We start from the raw sequence: 19,827 nt of genomic DNA on the forward strand, positions 1-19,827 counted from the left end.
AAGGAGATGAGAGACAACATAGTACATTAAGGACAACAATCATTCATTATATGGCTTTTGTTTCACTATCCTGGAGGTCCTTTCAATTAGCTTCACATTATATGTCCTTATGTATCAAGATTTTGCTCTATTGCAAATCTCTGCTAGTAGAGCCCAAGGTTTCTACTGATTATGACGAATGAGGGAAACCGTTGAGCCTAAGTTCCTTTGAGTCTGGCTTACTTCACTTAATATGATTTTTTCTAAGTCTTTCCATTTCCTAACAAATGGGGCGATGTCATTCTTTCTGACAGCAGCATAGAATTCCATTGTGTACAAATACCACAACTTGTTGATCCACTCATCAACTGAGGGACATCTAGGTTGGTTCCATATCTTTGCTATGGTAAATAGTGCTGCAATGAACATTGTTGTGCTAGTGGGTTTAGTATGTCCTTGTTTCTGGGTGGTTGGGTAAATGCCAAGTAGTGGAATTGCTGGGTCCTAGGGGAGTTCTATGTTTAGCCTTTTGAGGCACTGCCACACTGCTTTCCATAGTGGTTGAATGAGTTTGCACTCCCACCAACAGTGTAATAGTGATCCCTCCTGGCCACATCCCCTCCAGCATCTGTTGTTATTCGTTTTCCTGATCCTGGCCATTCTAGCTGGAGTGAGGTGGAATCTTAGAGTTGTTTTATTTGCATTTCTTTTATGACCAGAGATGTTGAGCATTTCTTCATGTGTCTATAGGCCATTTTTGTTTCTTCTTCAGAGAAGACTCTCTTTAAGTCTTTGGCCCATTTTTTAATGGGATGGTTGTTACTTTGGAGGTTAGTTTTGGAGTGATTCAATTTTTTGAGTTGTTGATATATTTTAGATATGAGGCCTTTGTCCGTTGTTTGGTTGGTGAAGATCTTCTCCCACTCTGTAGGCTTCCTGATTAGTTTACTAGCTATGTCCTTTGCCATACAAAAGCTCTGCAGTTTAATGCAGTCCCACTTATCCAGCCTTTCTCTGATTTGTTGTGATTCTTGGTCCTTATTAAGAAAGTTTCGACCTGTGCCAAGGAGGCCTAGTGTATCTCCTATTCCTTCCTGTAGAGTTTTCAGTGTGTCAGCTTTTACATCCAGGTCTTTGATCCATTTGGAGTTAATTCTAGTGCAAGGTGACAAAGAAGGATCCAGGTTTAGTTTTCTGCAGGTGCTTAACCAGTTCTGCCAGCACAACTTGTTGAAGAGGCTGTCTTTCTTCCATTCTATTTTTTTGGCTCCCTTGTCAAAGATTAGGTGGCCATAGGTCTGTGGTTTAATATCTGGGTCCTCAGTTCTATTCCGGTCTTCAGGCCTGTTCCTGTGCCAGTACCAAGCTGTTTTGAGAATTATAGCTCTGTAATAGAGTCTAAAGTTTGGAATTGAAATTCCTCCAGCAGTGTTCTTTCTGCTAAGAAGTGTTTTTGCTATACGGGGTCTTTTATTATTCCATATGAAATTTTGGATTGCCTCTTCTATTTCTTTAAAGAATGACATTGGGATGTTGATGGGTATTGCATTGAATTTGTAGATAGCTGTTGGCAAGATTGTCATTTTCACGATGTTGATTCTTCCAATCCAGGAGCATGGGAGGTTTTTCCATTTCCTTAGTTCTGCTTTAATTTCCTTTTTTAGGGTTTTAAAGTTTTCGTCAAAAAGGTCCTTTACATTCTTAGTTAAGCTAATTCCTAGGTACTTTATTTTCTTTGAGGCTATTGTGAAAGGAGTTTCTTTCCTGATTATTGCCTCGTTCCTCTCACTGTTGGCATAAAGGAATGCAGTTGATTTTTGAGGGTTGATTTTATAGCCTGCTACTCTTCCAAAGCTTTGAATCAGCTCAAGGAGCTTGGGAGTAGAGTCTATAGGATTCTTTAAATACAGAATCATGTCATCTGCAAAGAGGGATAGTTTTATTTCCTCTTTCCCTACTTGGATCCCCTTTATGCTTGCTTCTTGCCTTATTGCACTGGCTAGGAATTCTAGTACTATGTTAAAGAGGAGTGGAGAGAGTGGGCATCCTTGTCTCGTTCCTGATTTTAGAGGGAACGGCTTTAGATTTTCACCATTAAGTGTGAGACTTTTATGTCCAATTAACCACCAGAAAACTGGAAGTGACACTGTAGCTCAAGTAGTAGTAGAACTCCAGCCTTGAGCTGAAGTGCTCAGGGACAGTGCCCAGGCCCAGAATTCAAGTCCCACGACAAAAAAGAAAACTGCTAACCCAACTCAGTTGACAGAAACATGTGCCCACCACTTTCAAAGTGGCATTGATGGTTTTGACTGACCTTTGCTTGAGTGGTTGCTGCAGCCTTCCTTGTGCATGGGAAAACAGGAACTAAATTGCAATTTGAGTTCTATGTCATTTATTTCTAACTATGTGAATTTAAACAGACTGGTTTTCCTCTCTAGATCATTTCCTTATCACAGAAAAGGGGAAAACTAACAACTATCTTCTGAGATTATTTTAATGAAACCTAAGAAAATGTCCATCAAGAAGCCTGAGCATTTGAGTCAGTTTCTGTTGCATAATATTGCCAGCCAAGATTTCTTTTGTATTTATTTTACCATTTATTTTGGACTCAGCTAAGTCAGACATTTGTTTAACACTTAACTTAAAAATTATAGAGATGATATACAGAAGGGTTACAGTTACATGAGTCAGGCACTGAGTAGAATTTTCTTTGAATGATGTCTCACTTTCCCTTGGATGAAGGGCTCCAGAAGAATGATATAAATACATAATCGAAGTTTATGCTCCTATTAGAAATAATTATATTGCACTATTTGTAAGGAAGTAGAAAGACTTGCAAAAATTATATTAAGCAAAGTAAGCCAGTTACAAAGTAGCTTAAGTTGAATGGTTTCCCTCATTTATGGCTGCTGTAATGTGCCTATACGTCTACAAGTAAACACACTGAATAATACACTCAGACATACATACACACACACACACACACAGACACACACACACACAAACATGCAAGATATGATAAATTTATAGTTCTCTAGATATTCACACATTGAGGCCAAGATTTCTTACTGTTTTAAACTCAAACTACTTACGTTCTGGTATGTTCGTTTGTTTTCTAGAAATTGGCTTTGGCTAATGAATGCTCATGTTCCAGACTGGGAACTATTTACTGTCCCCAAAGGGCAAGTCAATGAGAATGACCATCTTAATTACAATAATTTTCATTTTTTGTAAAGCATTGTAGGCTATTTATGTGTATTATCTCATTTATTTCTTACATTGCCCTGTGGTGTAGGTACATTTCTTAACATTTCCTTCCATTTTATGATGATTTAAAAAAAAAAAAGCTTGCATTCATGAGATTGAAGTTACTCCAGGTAGTAAATGGAAACGAGTGGACTGCATCAAAGCATGTTTAGAGATGCAGCAGAAAGCATCACATATTTTACTGTGAGATTATAGGATCAAGTCCCAGCTGTATCCCTGTACAAGTACCTAAGATCTGTTACCATAGCGTAAACATAGCTCCCGAGTCTGAGAATTAGACTGGTGCCTTACATTTCCTCCCGCTATGCCACATTTCCGGCTCTCACTATGGCACATTCCTCCTACTATGCCAGACTTCCTGTTCCCACTATGCCACATTCCTCTCATCATACTGCAGTTCCTCTCACTTTTCTACGCTTCCTCCTCGCAGTACGCCACACTCCTTATTATGCCACATTCTTCTCACTATGCCACACTTCCTCTTCTCACTGTGCCACACTCCTCTCACTATGTCCGGCTCCTCCTCCCACTATGCCACACTTCCGGCTCTCACTATGCCACATTCCTGTCAGTATGCCACACTTCCTCCTCCCTGTGCCACGTTCCTCTCACCCTCTTGCATTTCCTGTAACTATGTCGTGCTTCCTCCTCCCTCTATGCCACAATCTGGTGACTATGACACATTCCTCTCAGTATGCTACATTCCTTTCACTACGCCACATTCCTTTCACTATGCACGCTTCCTTCTCTCACTATGGTACATTCCTCTCACCATGGCACACTTGAGCCTCCCACTATGCCACATTCCTCTCACTACACCGCGATTCCTCCTCACTATACTGTACTTTCTCCTCCCACTATGCTCCATTCTTTTCACCAAGGCGCGCTCCCTGCTCCCACTATCCCACATTCCTCTTACTATGCTGTCCATCCTCCCATGATGCCCCGCCCACCAGCAGACCACGCCCTAATGCCATGCCCTAACGGTTGCTGGCACCTCAACTCACATACTCTACACATCTCGCTGAGCTCCTCACGTGGTACACTCTTAGTCTCCTCCCCCTCTAACGGTTCCTGAGGTACCATTCGCTTCAGGCGTAGCTCTCGGATGGGTGTCTCCTCCGACCTCCCGTTGAAAGTAGGCCATAGCCTTCAAGGCAGGGTGTGTGGAGGGCAGTGGGCAGGTAGAGGAGGGCAAAGTGAACTGGGGGAAATGGTCGTTAGTGAAATTCTCAAACTCCCCAAATCTCGGGCCTCGGTTTGTACCGCAAGCCCAACCTGAGGAAAAGAATACCTGAGCCTTCGAGGGTCTGGGGAATGCAGGTATCGTGTAGGCCGTTTGCCTCGCATGTGGCAGACAGATGAGCAATTTAGCTCCTGTTCTGCCTTCAGTTTCCCTCCCGGTGTATTCATGTGTGGTGAGAACCCCGGGGGTCGTACCCCTAGGCTGCTCTCCTCACATCTCTTGCTTCCCCTGGGTCCCCAGTATCTTTTACTCTGGGAAACATAGCGCCCACAAGCTGCCCTTATTTTTGGTCCTCAACCCTGCCATTTTCCTCCCTCCCTCGTGTTCCCCTGCGGCCCTCACCTATCCGCCTGTCCAGGGCCTGGCCCTTACTTTTGCATGAACTAAATTAACTCTGAAAAACACAGGCGGAGCCTGTGGAGTTTGTGAGGGGAGGGCTAGGGGAACGCTAGGGGATGCTCAGGAAAAAATCGTCTCAACAGTATTAAATCCTCGGGGCTATTCCTAGGGGTCTTTTTGGGGGGTCTCAAATATTACAGGCTAACACTAGGATCAGATTTTTATTTTTATTCATTTAAAAATTATTTTGTGTGTGTGTGTGTGTCTCAGTCCTGGGCCTTGGCACTGTCCCTTTCTTTGCTGAAGGATAATATTATACCACTTGAGCCACAGCTCCAATTTTGGCTTTTCCGTAGTTAATTGGATTTAAGAATCTATTGGACTTGAAACCCATTTTTAAACTGGCTTGAACTCCGTTTTTAAGTATAAATTGGAATTTATTTCAACAGTCCATACACCATCACGTAGAAAGGAGCCAACACAATACACAAGCCATAATTATCAAAATCTCTAGCCATCATCTGGAAGAATTGTTTGTAGATAGTTTCAAAGTAGTTCTTAGAGTAGAAATGGACTTTGATGAAACTTCACTAGGTTATAATTCTATTGCTGACTTTGTGTTCATGTTGGTTAGATGTGCTCTTTTGTGAAAATTTTGGAAACAAATCTTCCATGGTGACATTTTAAAATTGTTTACATGTAATCAATTTATTTCTTTTCCAGGAGACAAGAAAAGTGCTATAAAAATCTCTTCTCAGCTTTGGTTTTGAAACTGAACACTACAATGTTGGCCATTCGGTTTAAAGAGAAGTACGCTAATTTCTTATTTTAAGTAAAAGTTTTCCTTTAATATTCTTGTTTCAAACTCAATGCTTATTGCTTTTCTTGCTTCTGATTCATGTTTTCTTTTTTTGATTCATCTGTTTTCTTGTTTACTTTATTGTTCTTTGGAATTCTGTTCTAACTTCAAAATTAATATGACATTGAATAAGCCATAACATCTGGAAGTCAAGATTGAAATTCAACACCTAGTTGCAAAACAGAAAAATGACACATCATATTTTTAGGCTTTACCAAGAGGTGATGATCTGTTTCTTAATATTGTCCAGATTTTCCTATCCTTTATTCACTGTGTCTTCTATTCTTGACTCTTTTACCTTTATTTATTTGAGTGCATTAGTAATAAGTGAACTTCAATTTCTTTAAGATTAAATAAATCTAAGAATATTAAGATATCTTTAAGCCAAGTATGGTTTACAATCTACTAGAACTTTGTCATTAACTAATTAATTTATATTCTAAATACCATGATCTCATTAATTTGCATTGAATAATACATGAATTGGGAGATAATTATTACTTTATAGAATTAACATTTTAATTGCTGAAAATTAGCACTAAGTTCTTGCTATAAAAATTTAAATATCTTTTCATATTCTCTCCACTTCCTTAAATATAAATAAGGGAGGCAGTCAACATATTCTACAGCCAAGTGCTCATGACTAAACAAGGGCCATTATTCAAAATATGGCTTGCAGCTCATTGTCAGAAGAAACTCACAAAGATTCAAATACTTGAATGTGATCTAGAGACAGCCACTCGACAAATAATTTCATCTAAGGTTTGTTTCTGGATAAAATTTTTATATTTGTTGTAGCTTCTGGAGAAGAAAGACATTACTATGCACTAATATTATGAAACATATTTAAAAGACATTTTACATTTCAAATGATCTCTTTTAATTCCTATAGCATTTTTTGTAGGTCATGGGGCCTACTCCTTGAACCACTGCCCCATTTCCCCTTTTCTAGTGATTAATTGGAGATAAGAGTCTCACAGTCTTTAGTGCCTGGGCTGGCTTTGAACCGAGACCCTCAGATCTCAGTCTCCTGAGTAGCTAGGATTACAGGCATGAGACACCAGTGCACAGCCCAAAACCTTTTTTAAAGCAAGAAATTCTTTTTCTTAAAATTGTATTTTATTGTCAGGATGATGTTAGGTTAAAGACTGTTAGGTAGTGAGTGCATTACTTCTTGAACATGGATATCCCTTCCTGTATTTTTTTTAACCAGGTCCCTTCCTGTATTTTGCTTCCACTTTCCCTCCTCCTACTCCTTCCCAATCATCTTGGTTTTCCACTTCCCTAACCTATTTCAAATAAACAAATAAACGTATGTACAATATATCTGGTACCAAAGTCAGATACAGTAACAACAGGGGTAACTTCACATAGTACATTAAGAGCAACAATCACAGAGATAAACCTCTTGTTTCCATTTTCTGCAGTTCATTTTGTTTAGCCTCATCCTATATGGCCATATGCACATAAAGCAAGAAATTCTTAGGATTTTAGAATAGTACTTATGAGCCTCATTTGTATTATTCTAACACTTTGCAAATTATTGAAAGGTGAAAATTGCACTTCGGACTTCAGGGCATCTTCTCTTGGGTGCTGTTCGCATCTTGAATAGGAAGGCCAAGTACCTCTTCACAGACTGCAAAAAAGTATTTACTCAAATGCAGAAATTATTGGAACCAGGTAAACATACAATATTAATTTGTCTCACTTTTTGTTTTCTTTGCACTTTTGTGTGAGGTAGGCTCTTTCCATTGGCAGCATGCTGTAGTTCCGGAGGAGTATAGTGAATGTAAGCTTTATTTTGACTAAATGTATGTTTTCACCATTAAGAACAAATTATATTCTCTCCCTTGTTCCAGCCCAGTAGTTGCAGAAAAAGGTTATGATTTCCCAAACTACTAATATTCCTGTGCACTTATGTATGGAATATACTTTAAAATACTACATTTGTGTAAGAAATTGACTTTAATAGTTCCTTTATTTTGTCATATATTTATGCTTTTGTGAGAGGAATCAGAAATACTGTAATTGCATGTAAATATCAGTAATTGTCATTGTTTTTAGACTTTTCAACATTCTACATTTTTTCTCTTTTATTAATTAACATCAAAATTCCTGCCTTTCTAAATGCTAGAGATTTGCATGTTTTAAAAACAGTGCCTTGAACTTTTAATTTGCATAGTGTCTGTTCCATTTTGAGATCGTTCATCATTTTCTACATCATACCATGATTATTTAGATTCAGATCTTTCCTTCTTTCTTTTCTTTCTTTCCTTCCTTCCTTCCTTCCTTCCTTCCTTCCTTCCTTCCTTCCTTCCTTCCTTCCTTTCTTCCTTCCTTTCTGTCTTTCTTTTTTTCTTTCTTTCTTTCTTACCAAGGGTAGAGCTCTAGCCTTGAGAAAAAGTCCAAGAATAGTGCTCAGGCTCTGAGTTCAAGCCCTACAACTGCCAAAAAATATAGTGTTTAGGCATATTTATGTTCATATAAAATATGGATGTCTTATTCATTTGTTAAATATATTCTATAAATATTTATAGATCTCATATTTTAAAGACATTGAACTCTGGGATATAAACATAAATACGTTAAGTAAGGTCAATCTGGTAAGGAAATTAAATAATAGAAAAAAGTTAAATTTATTAAAACAGGCCAGGTGCCCTCTAATACTAGCTACTCAGAAGGCTGAGGCCTGAAGGACTGAAGATTGAAGCCAGGTCAGAGAGAAATGCCCCTGAGGCTCCATTTTCAACTAACTAGCAAAATGCCAGACTAGAGGTGTGGCTCAAATAATAGAGTACCAACCATGAGCAAGAAACTCTAGTGAGAGTCAGAAGCCCTTGTAAGCTTCATACATACAAAAAAACTTATTAAAATAAGTGTAGGTTGTGTTTGTGTTATAATGGAAAATAAATGGAATACAACAACATAACCACCAAGTTTACTTCTGTTAGAGTAGTTAGGAAAAGCATTTAAGAGGTGATGAAAAGCTCAGACTTATAAAAAATGATATATCCAACAGTAGAAAAAGTATCTGAGAATGGCAAAATAGGCAGATGAAAACTCAAAAGCAAAGAAGATAAAAAAGACTGACTTTTCCAGTGAGTTTAATGCGCAAGTGAGTATCCTTATTTATGCTTGATATTGTAAGGATGAAGTCTCAATTAGAATTTGGATTTAATTTGCACAGATGGAAAATTGCTAAATCATGTTAAACATGGGAGTTTTCTAATATGTTTGCTTTTGAAGAGTGTTATGGACTGCAGAGGGGCAGGAATGGATACAGGGAAACCAGCTAAAGAGAATAAGCAACAATAGTTGGGGTCATAAAAGATTTAACTGGGAATTCTTTTATTTTATACACTATCATTACTAATTAATATGCTTCTATAAATTCTTTTTCAGAAATCGTTGATCTCCCCAAAGAGAAGCTTGAAGCAGACTATGATAGCATTACATTAAGAGAAGAATTTCATGATTTTGAAAGTCATTACACAGAGTAAATTACTTTATTTCCCTTCCATTTGATTTTATATATAATGTACTATTTTCATATTAAGATTACATGGAAGTAAATGGAATGTAAGTAACAACTGAAGAAGTACAGGTATACTTGAAAAGAATTTTAAATTTAATGTAAAATTGGAAAGTATAAAATGCATCATTGTAATTATTAAATGAAATTTGCAATATTGAAAAAAATATATATATATATTTATTCAGTAGTTATTCACTTGCCTCTTCTGTGCCAGACATTGTTCTAGATATTGAAGAAGAGATCATAATGAATAAAAAACACACTTTTCTGGTGTCAGTGGCTTACTCCTGTCATCCTGGCTACTTAGTAGGTTGAGATTTGAGAACTGCAGTTTGAAGCCAAAAATGGCATAAAATCCATGAGACTCTTAGCTCCAATTAGCCACCATAAAGCCAGAAGTGGAGCTGTGGCTCAAGTGGAAGAGCAATAGCTTTGAGTGAAAAAGAAAAGGCTCAGTGTTTAGATCCGGAGAGTAAGCCCCAGAACCAACATACAACACAGCTCCACTTCTGGTCTCATGGATTTTACATTTTTCCTGGAGTAGACTAACAATAAATTTACAAGTACATGGGCTAGTGGTACAGGGCTCACCTAGCATGCATGAAGCACTGTGTTAAATTTCTTGGTACCACATATTCAGAAAAAGCCAGAAGTAGTGCTGTGGTTCAAGCGGCAGAGCACTAGTCTTGAGCAAAAAGTGTCCAAGGACAGTGCCCAGGCCCTGAGTTCAAGCCCCAGAACTGGCAAAAACAATTGGAAGTACATATGCAGTATTCCAGGGAATAGTTAGATATTTAATATGAAAGGAATTTAAAAGCAAAAAATAATACTGGGATGAGCAGGAAAAAAACTTTCTACTAATGGTAGATATAGAAACTTGAAGGAGCTAAAGGAACATGTCATTCAGCTAATAATGTTCCAGGTAGAACAAGTGGTAAGATCCTTAGGCACTTTGGACATGGTTAAGCAATACAAACAAAACAAATGATGTAAGAGTGGAGGAGGTAAGGGCTGAGTGGTAAAGAAATGAGATCAGAGGAGTAGCAAGAGGTACAGGAGATGTAGAACATTACAGAATACAATGGGACTTTTATTTTTCTCAGAGAGATATGACCAGATCTGTCTTGAATTCTCTGGCTGCTTACTGTAAGAAGGAAAGGAGCAGAGAATCGCTGAGAATATGATTGTAATGAGGACTAACTGATAGAAGGTAATATACCTGCTCAATTCTCAGGCTTCCATCTTAGAAAAGTTGTAGCAGTCACAGTATAGATATTTGTGAAAAGCAGATCCCTCAGTATTTGCTGATAAATTTGCTGAGGAACAGAAATGATAACTAACTTTGGGTATGATAATGATGTTATTACTTAATAAAAGGACATCTACGGAATGAAAGATTTTAAAAGAGGAATGAGAAGGAAGTTAGTTTTTGGACAATAAATGATTTTGGCCTGAATGCATGCTTTCTCCTGAAGGCTCAAACCTAATCTCTAAGGTGATGGCATTAAAAATGGGGATTTTGAGGATGATTAGGTTGTGAAGGCCTTTGTGGATGGGATCAGTGTTCTTGAAAAAGTGGCTGGAGAAAGCTTCCTTATACTTCCTATAACCTGAGAATAGAACAAGATGACTCTCTGTGAGAAACAGGCACTCACTGGACATTAAATCTGGTAGAAACCTAGTCTTGGACTTCCAAAACCACAGATCAATGAGCTCAAGGCGTTTCTCTTGTTTATATATTACCCAGTGCAATGTATTTTGCTGTAGTATCTCCAAAGCCTGGGTAGACAAAAGTCAAGGTGCTATTGATTGTCTGCTGAGGGTTTGTTTCCTGCCTCATTGGTGGCAGTCTTCTTGTGTTTTCTCATGGTGAAAACATCTTGATGCCTCATAATAAAGGTACTAATTCCATTCATGAAGGCAGAGCTATCATGACCTGGTCATCTCACAAAGGCCAAATACCGTCACCTCAGTGATTAGGTCTAACATATACATTTGGATAGGACACACACATTTAAGAACAGCAGGAATGAATTTCTCTTCTAAATGTTGTAAAGAAGAGCAAGAATTAGGGTAAAGACAAAACCAGGACCGGGAGTTTAGCCTAGTGGTAGAGTCGCTTGCTTCGCATGCATGAAGACCCAGGTTCAATTTCTCAGTACCACATACATAGAAAAAAGCCAGAAATGGTACTGTGGCTCAAGTGGTAGAGCTCTAGCCTTGAGAAACCAGAACTGTATTTGGCAACCTGGATATAATTTGTACATGTCACAAATTAAAACTTAGAATTTATAAATAATACTATTAATAAAACTTTCCAGTATTTAAAAAACAATAAACTTGGTTAAGTTTTAGATATTTTCAGTATGATGTAAAGTCATTGTTTTTTAAATATATTTTTCTCAAACTTAGCTTTTTCTGTAGTGATACTACTCTTCAAGAATTTTTTAGTCGGCACCAAAGCAGACCAGAAGAAATTACACTCAGAGAAGAATATAGCTATAATGTACCTGTTGAAGTTATTCACTCTGGTGGGTATATATGAGAAATCAAAATTATGTTAGAATCAGTTGTATTCAAATTTTACACTGAAGCAATACCAGTAGACATATTTGTATGATTGATATTTTCATGTATAAGTGTAACATCCAATAAAATTTCCCTTGCCTTGTTTTAGTAACAATGTCAGTGTTAGGTCTTAGAATATATTCCCTCTTCCAGTGTAAAGCCTTTTATTGAATTCCTACTGTATGTCAAGTTCCATTGTGGCTATGTGCAGTATCTGTGCAGAGTAGTTCCTGTCCTCACAGACCTTCATCCTGGGAAAGAGACAGCTACTATAGTTACCATAAATAAAAAGTTTTTGTACATACGCTGTATAAGATGCTTCCAAATATTCTTCTAGTGTGTAACAAAGACTAATTATTATGACATATGAATTTTAAATCAGCTTAGGGTTAGGAGGAGGAAAAGGAATTATTATAACACTGAATGTACACATTAATTATATAATAAAAGCTGATTTGGAGGAGCAGCAATAGAATTTCAACTCAGAGCCGTGAGCTTATTAGACAAGAGTCCTACTAATTAAGCCACTCATATATACTCACATACTCATATTCCTTGACTGTCTGAATGACAATCCTATCTATCATTCTTCCTATAGCTTGAGTAATTAGTTACACCCAGCTTTACCTGTTGAGATGAGTTCTCACAAACTTACCCCAGACTGGTCTTGAAAAAGGTCCTCCTTTTCTAGACATTGGGAGTAACTAGCACTAAAGTATTGAGACATCTTATCTGGCCACAAAATCAAGCATAGAAGAAAGTTTGCCTAAACCTGTCATAAGTTGGAGTGGGGATGAGAGTTGAAAAAAGCAATTCTGAAGTTATACTTCTAATTTGCACTTCTCACCCTCACTACTGCTTTACCTCTTGCTATCTGAATTTGTTTTTTGCCAGTCCTGGGCTTGAACTCAGGGCTTGGGCAGTGTCCTTGAACATTCTCAAGGCTACCACTCAAGCCACAGCACCACTTCTTGATTTTTCTGTGTATGTGGTACAGAGGAATTGAACCCAGGGCTTTATGCATGCTAGGCAAGCACTCTACCACTAGGCCACGCCCCCAGTATCTGTAATTATATTCTTAAACAATCTGTAGTTCAAAACTCTTTTTCTTATGTTTTTCAGTTTTCAGTGTGCTTGTCTTGTATTTTACTTTCCTATAAAGTGAATGAATTACTAGAATTGAAAAATGAACCTAAATTTTTTTGTTGGGGTAATGTATAGAGGGGGTTACAGTTACATTCATCAGGTAGTGGGTACATTACTTCTTACACATTGAAACCCCTTCTCATGATTTCATCCGTTTCCCTTCCCCTGAAGCCTCCCAATTATCTTGTTTTCCCCCCTTCCCTTTACTATTTCAAATGAACAAATAAATGTATATACAACATACCAGGTAACAAAGTCAGATATAGTAACCACATGAGATTAACCATAAGGGCAAAAAAAGAGAGAAAAGAAATAACATAGTACATTAAGAACAAAAATCACAAAGATAAAGTCTTATTTCCATATCCTAGAGCTCATTTCACTTAGTCTCATCCTATATGACCTTATGTGCATAGCTTTTGAGCTATTGTGATCTTCGGATAGGAAAATCCTAGACGCATACTAATTACTACAAATGAGGGAAACTGTGGAGCCTATGTTCCTTTGGGTCTGGCTTACTTCACTTAATATGATTTTTTCCAAGTCTTTCTATTTCCTTACAAATGGGACCATGTCATTATTTCTGATGGCAGCATAGAATTCCATTATATATAAGTACCACATCTCTTCTTGATCCAATCATCTACTGAGGGGCATCTGGGTTGGTTCCATATCTTAGCTATGGTAAATAATGCTGCAGTGAACATCGTTGTGCTAGTGGCTTTACTAAGTCCTTGTTTTTAGACATTTGAGTAAGTGCCAAAGAGTGGGATTGCTAGGTCATAGGGGAGATCTATGCTTAGTCTTTTGAGGAACCATTTTACTGCTTTCCAGAGTGGTTGAATGAGTTTGCACTCCTACCAATAGTGTAGTAGTGATCCTTCCTGGCCACATCCCCACCAGCATCTGTTGTTATTAGATTTCTTGATAATGGCCATTCTAACTAGAGTGAGGTGGAATCTCAAAGTTGTTTTGATTTGCATTTCTTTTATAGCGGAGATTGAACCTAAAATTTTAAAACCAAAAATCAAATCTTAAGCTTTTAAGGAGTCAATATATGTAATCACTCTGTGAGTTGGGAAAAAACTTTCTAAGCACTTAACTCTAATTATTATATGTGCTATATTATAGACCAGCCCCATTTACAGATTTTACTTTGAGAAATGTGTTCTGTTGCCTCAATCTTAGAGTTGACACTGGCAAAAACATAATCACTTTCTTGAGAGCCTAAGAAACTTTACCAATTTTTCTGAAAATTCGACTATTTTACTTTAGACATGAAAATTTTAAGATCATGTTCTTTTCTTTTTTGAGTTTTATCAGGGTGAATTTTATTAGGGAACACTGTATGCACGTAGGCAAATGGCATAATGATTTTCCACTTTTTAAAAATATTTTATTGTCAGGGTGATGAATAGAGGGTTTATACTTACATTTGCATGGTAGTGAGTATATTACTTCTCAAACATTGTTACCCCTTCCCATGTTTTTCTCCCAATTTTTCTCCCCTAACCACCTTCCAAGTTGTAAATTCATTTCCAACATATTGTCTTGTGGCAATCACTGTTACATTGGTTCACCCTTTGTCCTTTGTCTCATTATTTTGTTGTTCTCTTTCCCGTCGCTAATTTGAATGAATAAATCTTTTTAAAACACAGCAGTAACCAAAGCCAGATACGGTAACAACAGGGGATAGACCATAAAGGAAAAAAGAGAGAAAAGAAATAACATTAACTTCACATAGCACATTAAAAACAACAACCACTAAGATAAATTTATTGTTTCTATATTCTGAAGCTCAGTTCACTTAGCATCATCCTATATGGTCATATGCACATAGATTTTGAGCTATTGTGATCCTCTGTTAGGAAAATCCTAGATGCATACTAATTGCTACAACTGAGGGAGCCTATGTTCCTTTGAGTCTTGCTTACTATACTTAATACGGGTTTTTCCAAGTCTTTCAATTTCCTTACAATGGGACGATGTCATTTTTTCTGATGGTAGCATAGAATTCTGTTTTGCATAAATACCGCATCTTCTTGATCCAGTCATCTACTGAGGGGCATCTGGATTGGTTCCATATGTTAACTATGGTAAGTAATGCTGCATTGAACATCGTTGCGCTGGCATATATAGTATGTCCTTGTTTCTGGACATTTGGATAAATGCCCAGGAGTGGGATTGCTAGGTCATAGGGGAGCTCTATGTTTAGTCTTTTGACTAAAACATATTGCTTTCCAGAGTGGTTGGATGAGTTTACATTCCCATCAACAGTGTAGTTGCATTCTCTTCTGGCCACATCCACCCAGCATCTGTTGTTATTAGATTTCTTGATAATGGCCATTCTAACTGGGTGAGGTAGAATCTTAAAGTTGTTTTGATTTGCATTTATTTCATTTTTATTTTTTTCTTTTTTGTCAGTATTGGGTCTTAATCTCCTGGTCTGGGTGCTATCCCTGAGGTCTTTTTGCTCAAGGCTACTGCTCTATCACTTTGAGCTACAGCGCCATTTCCTGCTTTTCTTTTATGGTCTGAGATATAGAGCATTTCTTCACGTGTCTATTGGCTATTCTTATTTTCTCTTCAGAGAAGTCTCTCTCTAAGTCTTTAGCCCATCTTTTAATGGGGGTGGTCATTTCTTTGAGGATTCGTTTTTGGGAGATTTATTTTTTGAGCTGTGGGTGTATTTTTGATATGAGGCCTTTGTCTTTTGTATGGTTAGTGAAGATCTTCTCCCACTCTGTGGGCTTTCTATTTACCTTGCTAGTTATGTCCTTTGCCATATAGAAGCTCTGCAGATTAATGCAGTCCCATTAGCACAACCTTCCTTTGATTTGTGTGTTTCTGGGCCTTTATTAAGAAAGTTTCGACCTGTGCCAAGGAGCCCTAGTGTGTCTCCTATTCCTTCTCATAAAATTTTCAGGGTATCTGCTTTTACCTCCAGGTCTTCCATCCATTTGGAACTGATTCTGGTGCAGGGTGACATATAAGGATTCAAATTTAGTTTTCTACAGGTGTTTAGCCAATTCTACCGGCAGCATTTGTTGAGACTGTCTTTCTTCCATCTTATTATTTTGGCTCCCTTATCAAATATTAGGTGGCCATAGGTCTGCAGATTCATTTATGGTTCTGTAATTGTATTCCATTGGTCCTTAGGTCTGTTCTTGTGCTTTGTAATAGAGTTTGTCTTTCAGTATTGATATTCTTCCAGTGATGTTCTATCTGCTAAGGATTGATTTTGCTATTCAGGGCCTTTTATTATCCATATGAACTTTTTGGATTGCTGCCTCTGTTTCATTAAAGAATACTGTTGGGATATTAATGGGTATTTCATTGAATTTGTAGATAGCCTTTGGCAGTATTGCCATTATCACAATGTTAATCCTCCCAATCCAGGAGCATGGGAGGCTTTCCCTGTTCTGTAGTTCTACTTTAATTTCCTTTGTCAGGTCCTTCATAGAGGTTCTTCACGTCATTAGTTAATACCTAGGTTTTAAAAAAAATTGAAGCTATTACAAAAGAAGTTGCTTTCTAATTTCAGCCTTGCTCTTCTCATTGTTGACATACAGGAAAGACACTGATTTTATATCCTGCTACTTTGCCCAAGTTTGGGATTAGCTTGAGTTATTTAGGATTGGAGTTTATAGGGTTCTTTAAATATAAGATCATGTCATCTGCACAGGGAGAGAGTTTTATTTCATCCTTCTTATTTGGGTTCCTTTTATGTTTGTCTCTGGACTTATTGTTCTTGCTAAAATTCTAATACTATATTGAAGAGGAGTGAAGAGGGCAGACATCCTTGTATCCTTCCTGACTTTAACTTTTCATTATTAATTATAATGGTGGCTGTAGGTTTGTCATACACAGCTTTTTATTATTTTTTCATATATTTTTATTGTAATTAATAGAAGGGTTACATTATATTCACCAGATAGAAGGTGCATTACTTCACAAACCTTGATACCATTTCTCATCTTGTTATCCTCCCTTCCCTATCCTATTTCAAATAACCAAATAAGCATATATACAATATATCAGATAACAGGGTAAAATACTGTAACAATATGAGATAACCAAGGGACAGCAAAAGAGATGAGAGATAACATAGTACATTAAGGATAATGATCACTCATATGGCTTTTGTTTCTATATCCTGGAGGTCCTTTCTTCTAGAGCCCTACTGTATGACCTTATGTATCTAGGTTTTCACAGCTTTTATTATACTGGAGAATTTTCCAAGTGTGTTAGACCTTATCAGAGGCCTTTTCTGCATCTATTGAGATGAACATGTGGTTCTTGTCCTTGTTCCTATTGATATGATGAATTACATTAATTGACTTGTGAATATTGAATCAGCTCTGCATCCCTGGAATGAATCCAGTTTGATTAGGATCATTTTCTACCATGTTTTATATTAGCTTCATAATCATGCTAATTGATTTAAAAACCATCTGAAATACTTGACACTCATGGCTCACCAATGTAATCCTAACTACTCAAGAAGCTGAGATGTAGGGATTGCAATTCACCAGGTAGGAAAGTCTGGAGACTCTTACCTCAAAAGATACCAAAAATCTGAAAATTGAGCTGTCACTCAACTGGCAGAGCCATATCCACAGAGCAGTACCCGTGGGCACAAAAGCTCAGGGACAACTCCTAGGCCCTGAGTTCAAGCTCTAGCACAGGCACACCACAAAATTATTTCACAGTTGTAAACTATGCCTGGTATTCATTATTCCCTTTTGTATTGCTAAGAATATTAAATCCAAAATATAGAACTTACTGATTGAGTTTCTTCAGTTCAATAATTCAAAATTTTCCGTCTTTACTGTTTTCATTCATAAAAGAGGCTGGGTTATACTAGATGACATCACACTTTACTTCCATCTCAAGGTATGCTTCTGCCAGGTGCTGTTGGCTCAAGCATGTAATCTTAGCTACTAAAAAAGCTGAGATCTGAGGATCATTGATGGAAGCCAGCCTGGACAGGAAAGCCCATAAGACCCCTACCTCCAATAAACTATGAAAAAGTCAGAAATGAAGCTGTAGCTCAAGTAGCAGAGTGCTACCTTTGATGAAAAAGAAGCTCATGGATAGTATCCAGGCTCTGAGTTCAAACCCCAGGACCAGTATGCATAAAAACGTATGTTTTATGATGAACTTAGAACTAATTGTATTTATTTAGGGGAAGGATCTGAAGTTTCAAGAAAACAGAGCTTGACTCAAGACAAAACACTGATGACTACCAGTACCCCTTCAGTTGACCATAGTACTAAAAACTTCTTTGAAGGAATTGATTTGTTCTTTGATAGTCCTGATGGATTTGGAGATGGTGGAGTTGCAGAAGCCATGATTGGTAGGCTATTTGGTTAAACAGAAGTAAAATATTTGTTTCAATTAAATTACTACAATGTATTAGCAGATTTATTTACAAAAATATCAGATAAGCTTATGTGTTATGTGTAGGACAATTAATTTTTACTTGAAAATTTCTAAGATTAAGATATGGTTAGGCCTAAGTAACTAAATGTGCTTAAACACATTTTCCATAGAGTTTAAAAGCTACTGTCTTGTTTTTATTTTAACAAATACCTAATTAGTGAAAATAAGTTCAATTAGTATATCCATTAAAAATGTATTCAACTGTTTGTTAGAAACAATTTTGGTTAACATGAATTATGGGATGGATATTCTCAGTGATCTTTCTAGGATTAGAAAATATCATTTTATTAAATAATTTATTAACATTGATTTTTACATCATATTTCAAATGACATGTTTAACAAACAAGTGTTCAAGAAGGGAATCTCTGTATACAATCACTGGCACTTAGTTTTTAGAACATAATCAAAATTAGGTTGTTTATATATCATAGATACATATTAATTTATGAAATAAAACATTATCTCTATAGAGCCATAGGTTTTTATCATTTTATATTTATGTTTTATAAGTACAAAATTCAAAACATAAGGTAGAAAAATACCTTAGCTTAATTTTCTCACTTGAAAGGTTAAAATTATATTGTGAATTTATACTTCATTAGAAATTTCCAGTTTGTATTGAAAGTCTGATTATCCTTCCCCCATGCCTTGTGTAAACTAATGTTAATAAATGCTTACTCTACAAATGTCACATGGAAATATGTATGACAACACTATTTCCTGTGTTTTTAAAGATAACATATTGCGAAATGTTGATGGTGGATTGGTCAATGATGTATATTTGACCACAGACAGTCCATATCTTCGTACATTTCCTAAGAGAACAAAAGGTATGTTGAAGTATTGCTGGGTGTAGAAAGTGAAAAGATACTGATATTGAAATTAAACCTCATAATTTCTGAATTTAAGTGATAATATCACATAGTGAAAAATTATAAAGAATATTTCCCTCAAACACTCTTATTTAACTCCAGACAAGATAGAATAGGAAGCTGGTTGCTGATTAAGTTCTAGTAAAGAGCATTTGTTAAGACTGAGTTTAGTATGTGAACACATTGTTTCAGAATGATCGCATATTCTGAAAATAATGTGTTACATGGTAATAAAAACAATCACATAGTATAATTTGATAATCATAATAAAATTGGAGAGAAATTCCAAATGTGAGAGAATTTCTCAGCTTGAAATCCTTACAAAAGTGTCTCAGGGGGGCGGGAGTTTGGCCTAGTGGTAGAGTGTTTGCCTAGCATGCACAAAGACCCGGGTTCGATTCCTTGGTACCACATACTTAGAAAAAGCCGGGAGTGGTGCTGAGGCTCAAGTGGTAGAGCTCTAGCCTTGAGAAAAATCCAAGGACAGTGCTCAGGCCCTGAGCTTAAGCCCAGGACTGGCAAAAAAAAAAGTGTCTCAGATGCCTTAAATCAGTTTGTTTTCAAAATTA

The 19,827-nt window shown here is 36.9% G+C and overlaps 1 protein-coding gene across 1 annotated transcript in view; it reads left to right on the plus strand.

Annotated features, from left to right (window-relative positions):
* The first annotated feature begins 5,563 nt into the window (after window positions 1-5,563).
* Window positions 5,564-19,827, plus strand: part of LOC150041442 (double-strand-break repair protein rad21-like protein 1) — a 40,427-nt gene continuing 26,163 nt past the window's right edge. The window contains exons 1-7 of the mRNA XM_090326892.1: window positions 5,564-5,641; window positions 6,296-6,452; window positions 7,241-7,370; window positions 9,093-9,186; window positions 11,638-11,756; window positions 18,128-18,298; window positions 19,121-19,216. Of these exons, the coding sequence (XP_090183018.1) occupies window positions 5,616-5,641; window positions 6,296-6,452; window positions 7,241-7,370; window positions 9,093-9,186; window positions 11,638-11,756; window positions 18,128-18,298; window positions 19,121-19,216 (793 nt within the window). The 5' untranslated portion in view covers window positions 5,564-5,615. The remainder of the gene's footprint in view (window positions 5,642-6,295; window positions 6,453-7,240; window positions 7,371-9,092; window positions 9,187-11,637; window positions 11,757-18,127; window positions 18,299-19,120; window positions 19,217-19,827) is intronic.

This window comes from Megascapheus bottae, chromosome X, assembly GCF_031878675.1.
Source record: "Megascapheus bottae isolate mThoBot1 chromosome X, mThoBot2.hap1, whole genome shotgun sequence".
Classification (NCBI taxonomy): domain Eukaryota; kingdom Metazoa; phylum Chordata; class Mammalia; order Rodentia; family Geomyidae; genus Megascapheus; species Megascapheus bottae.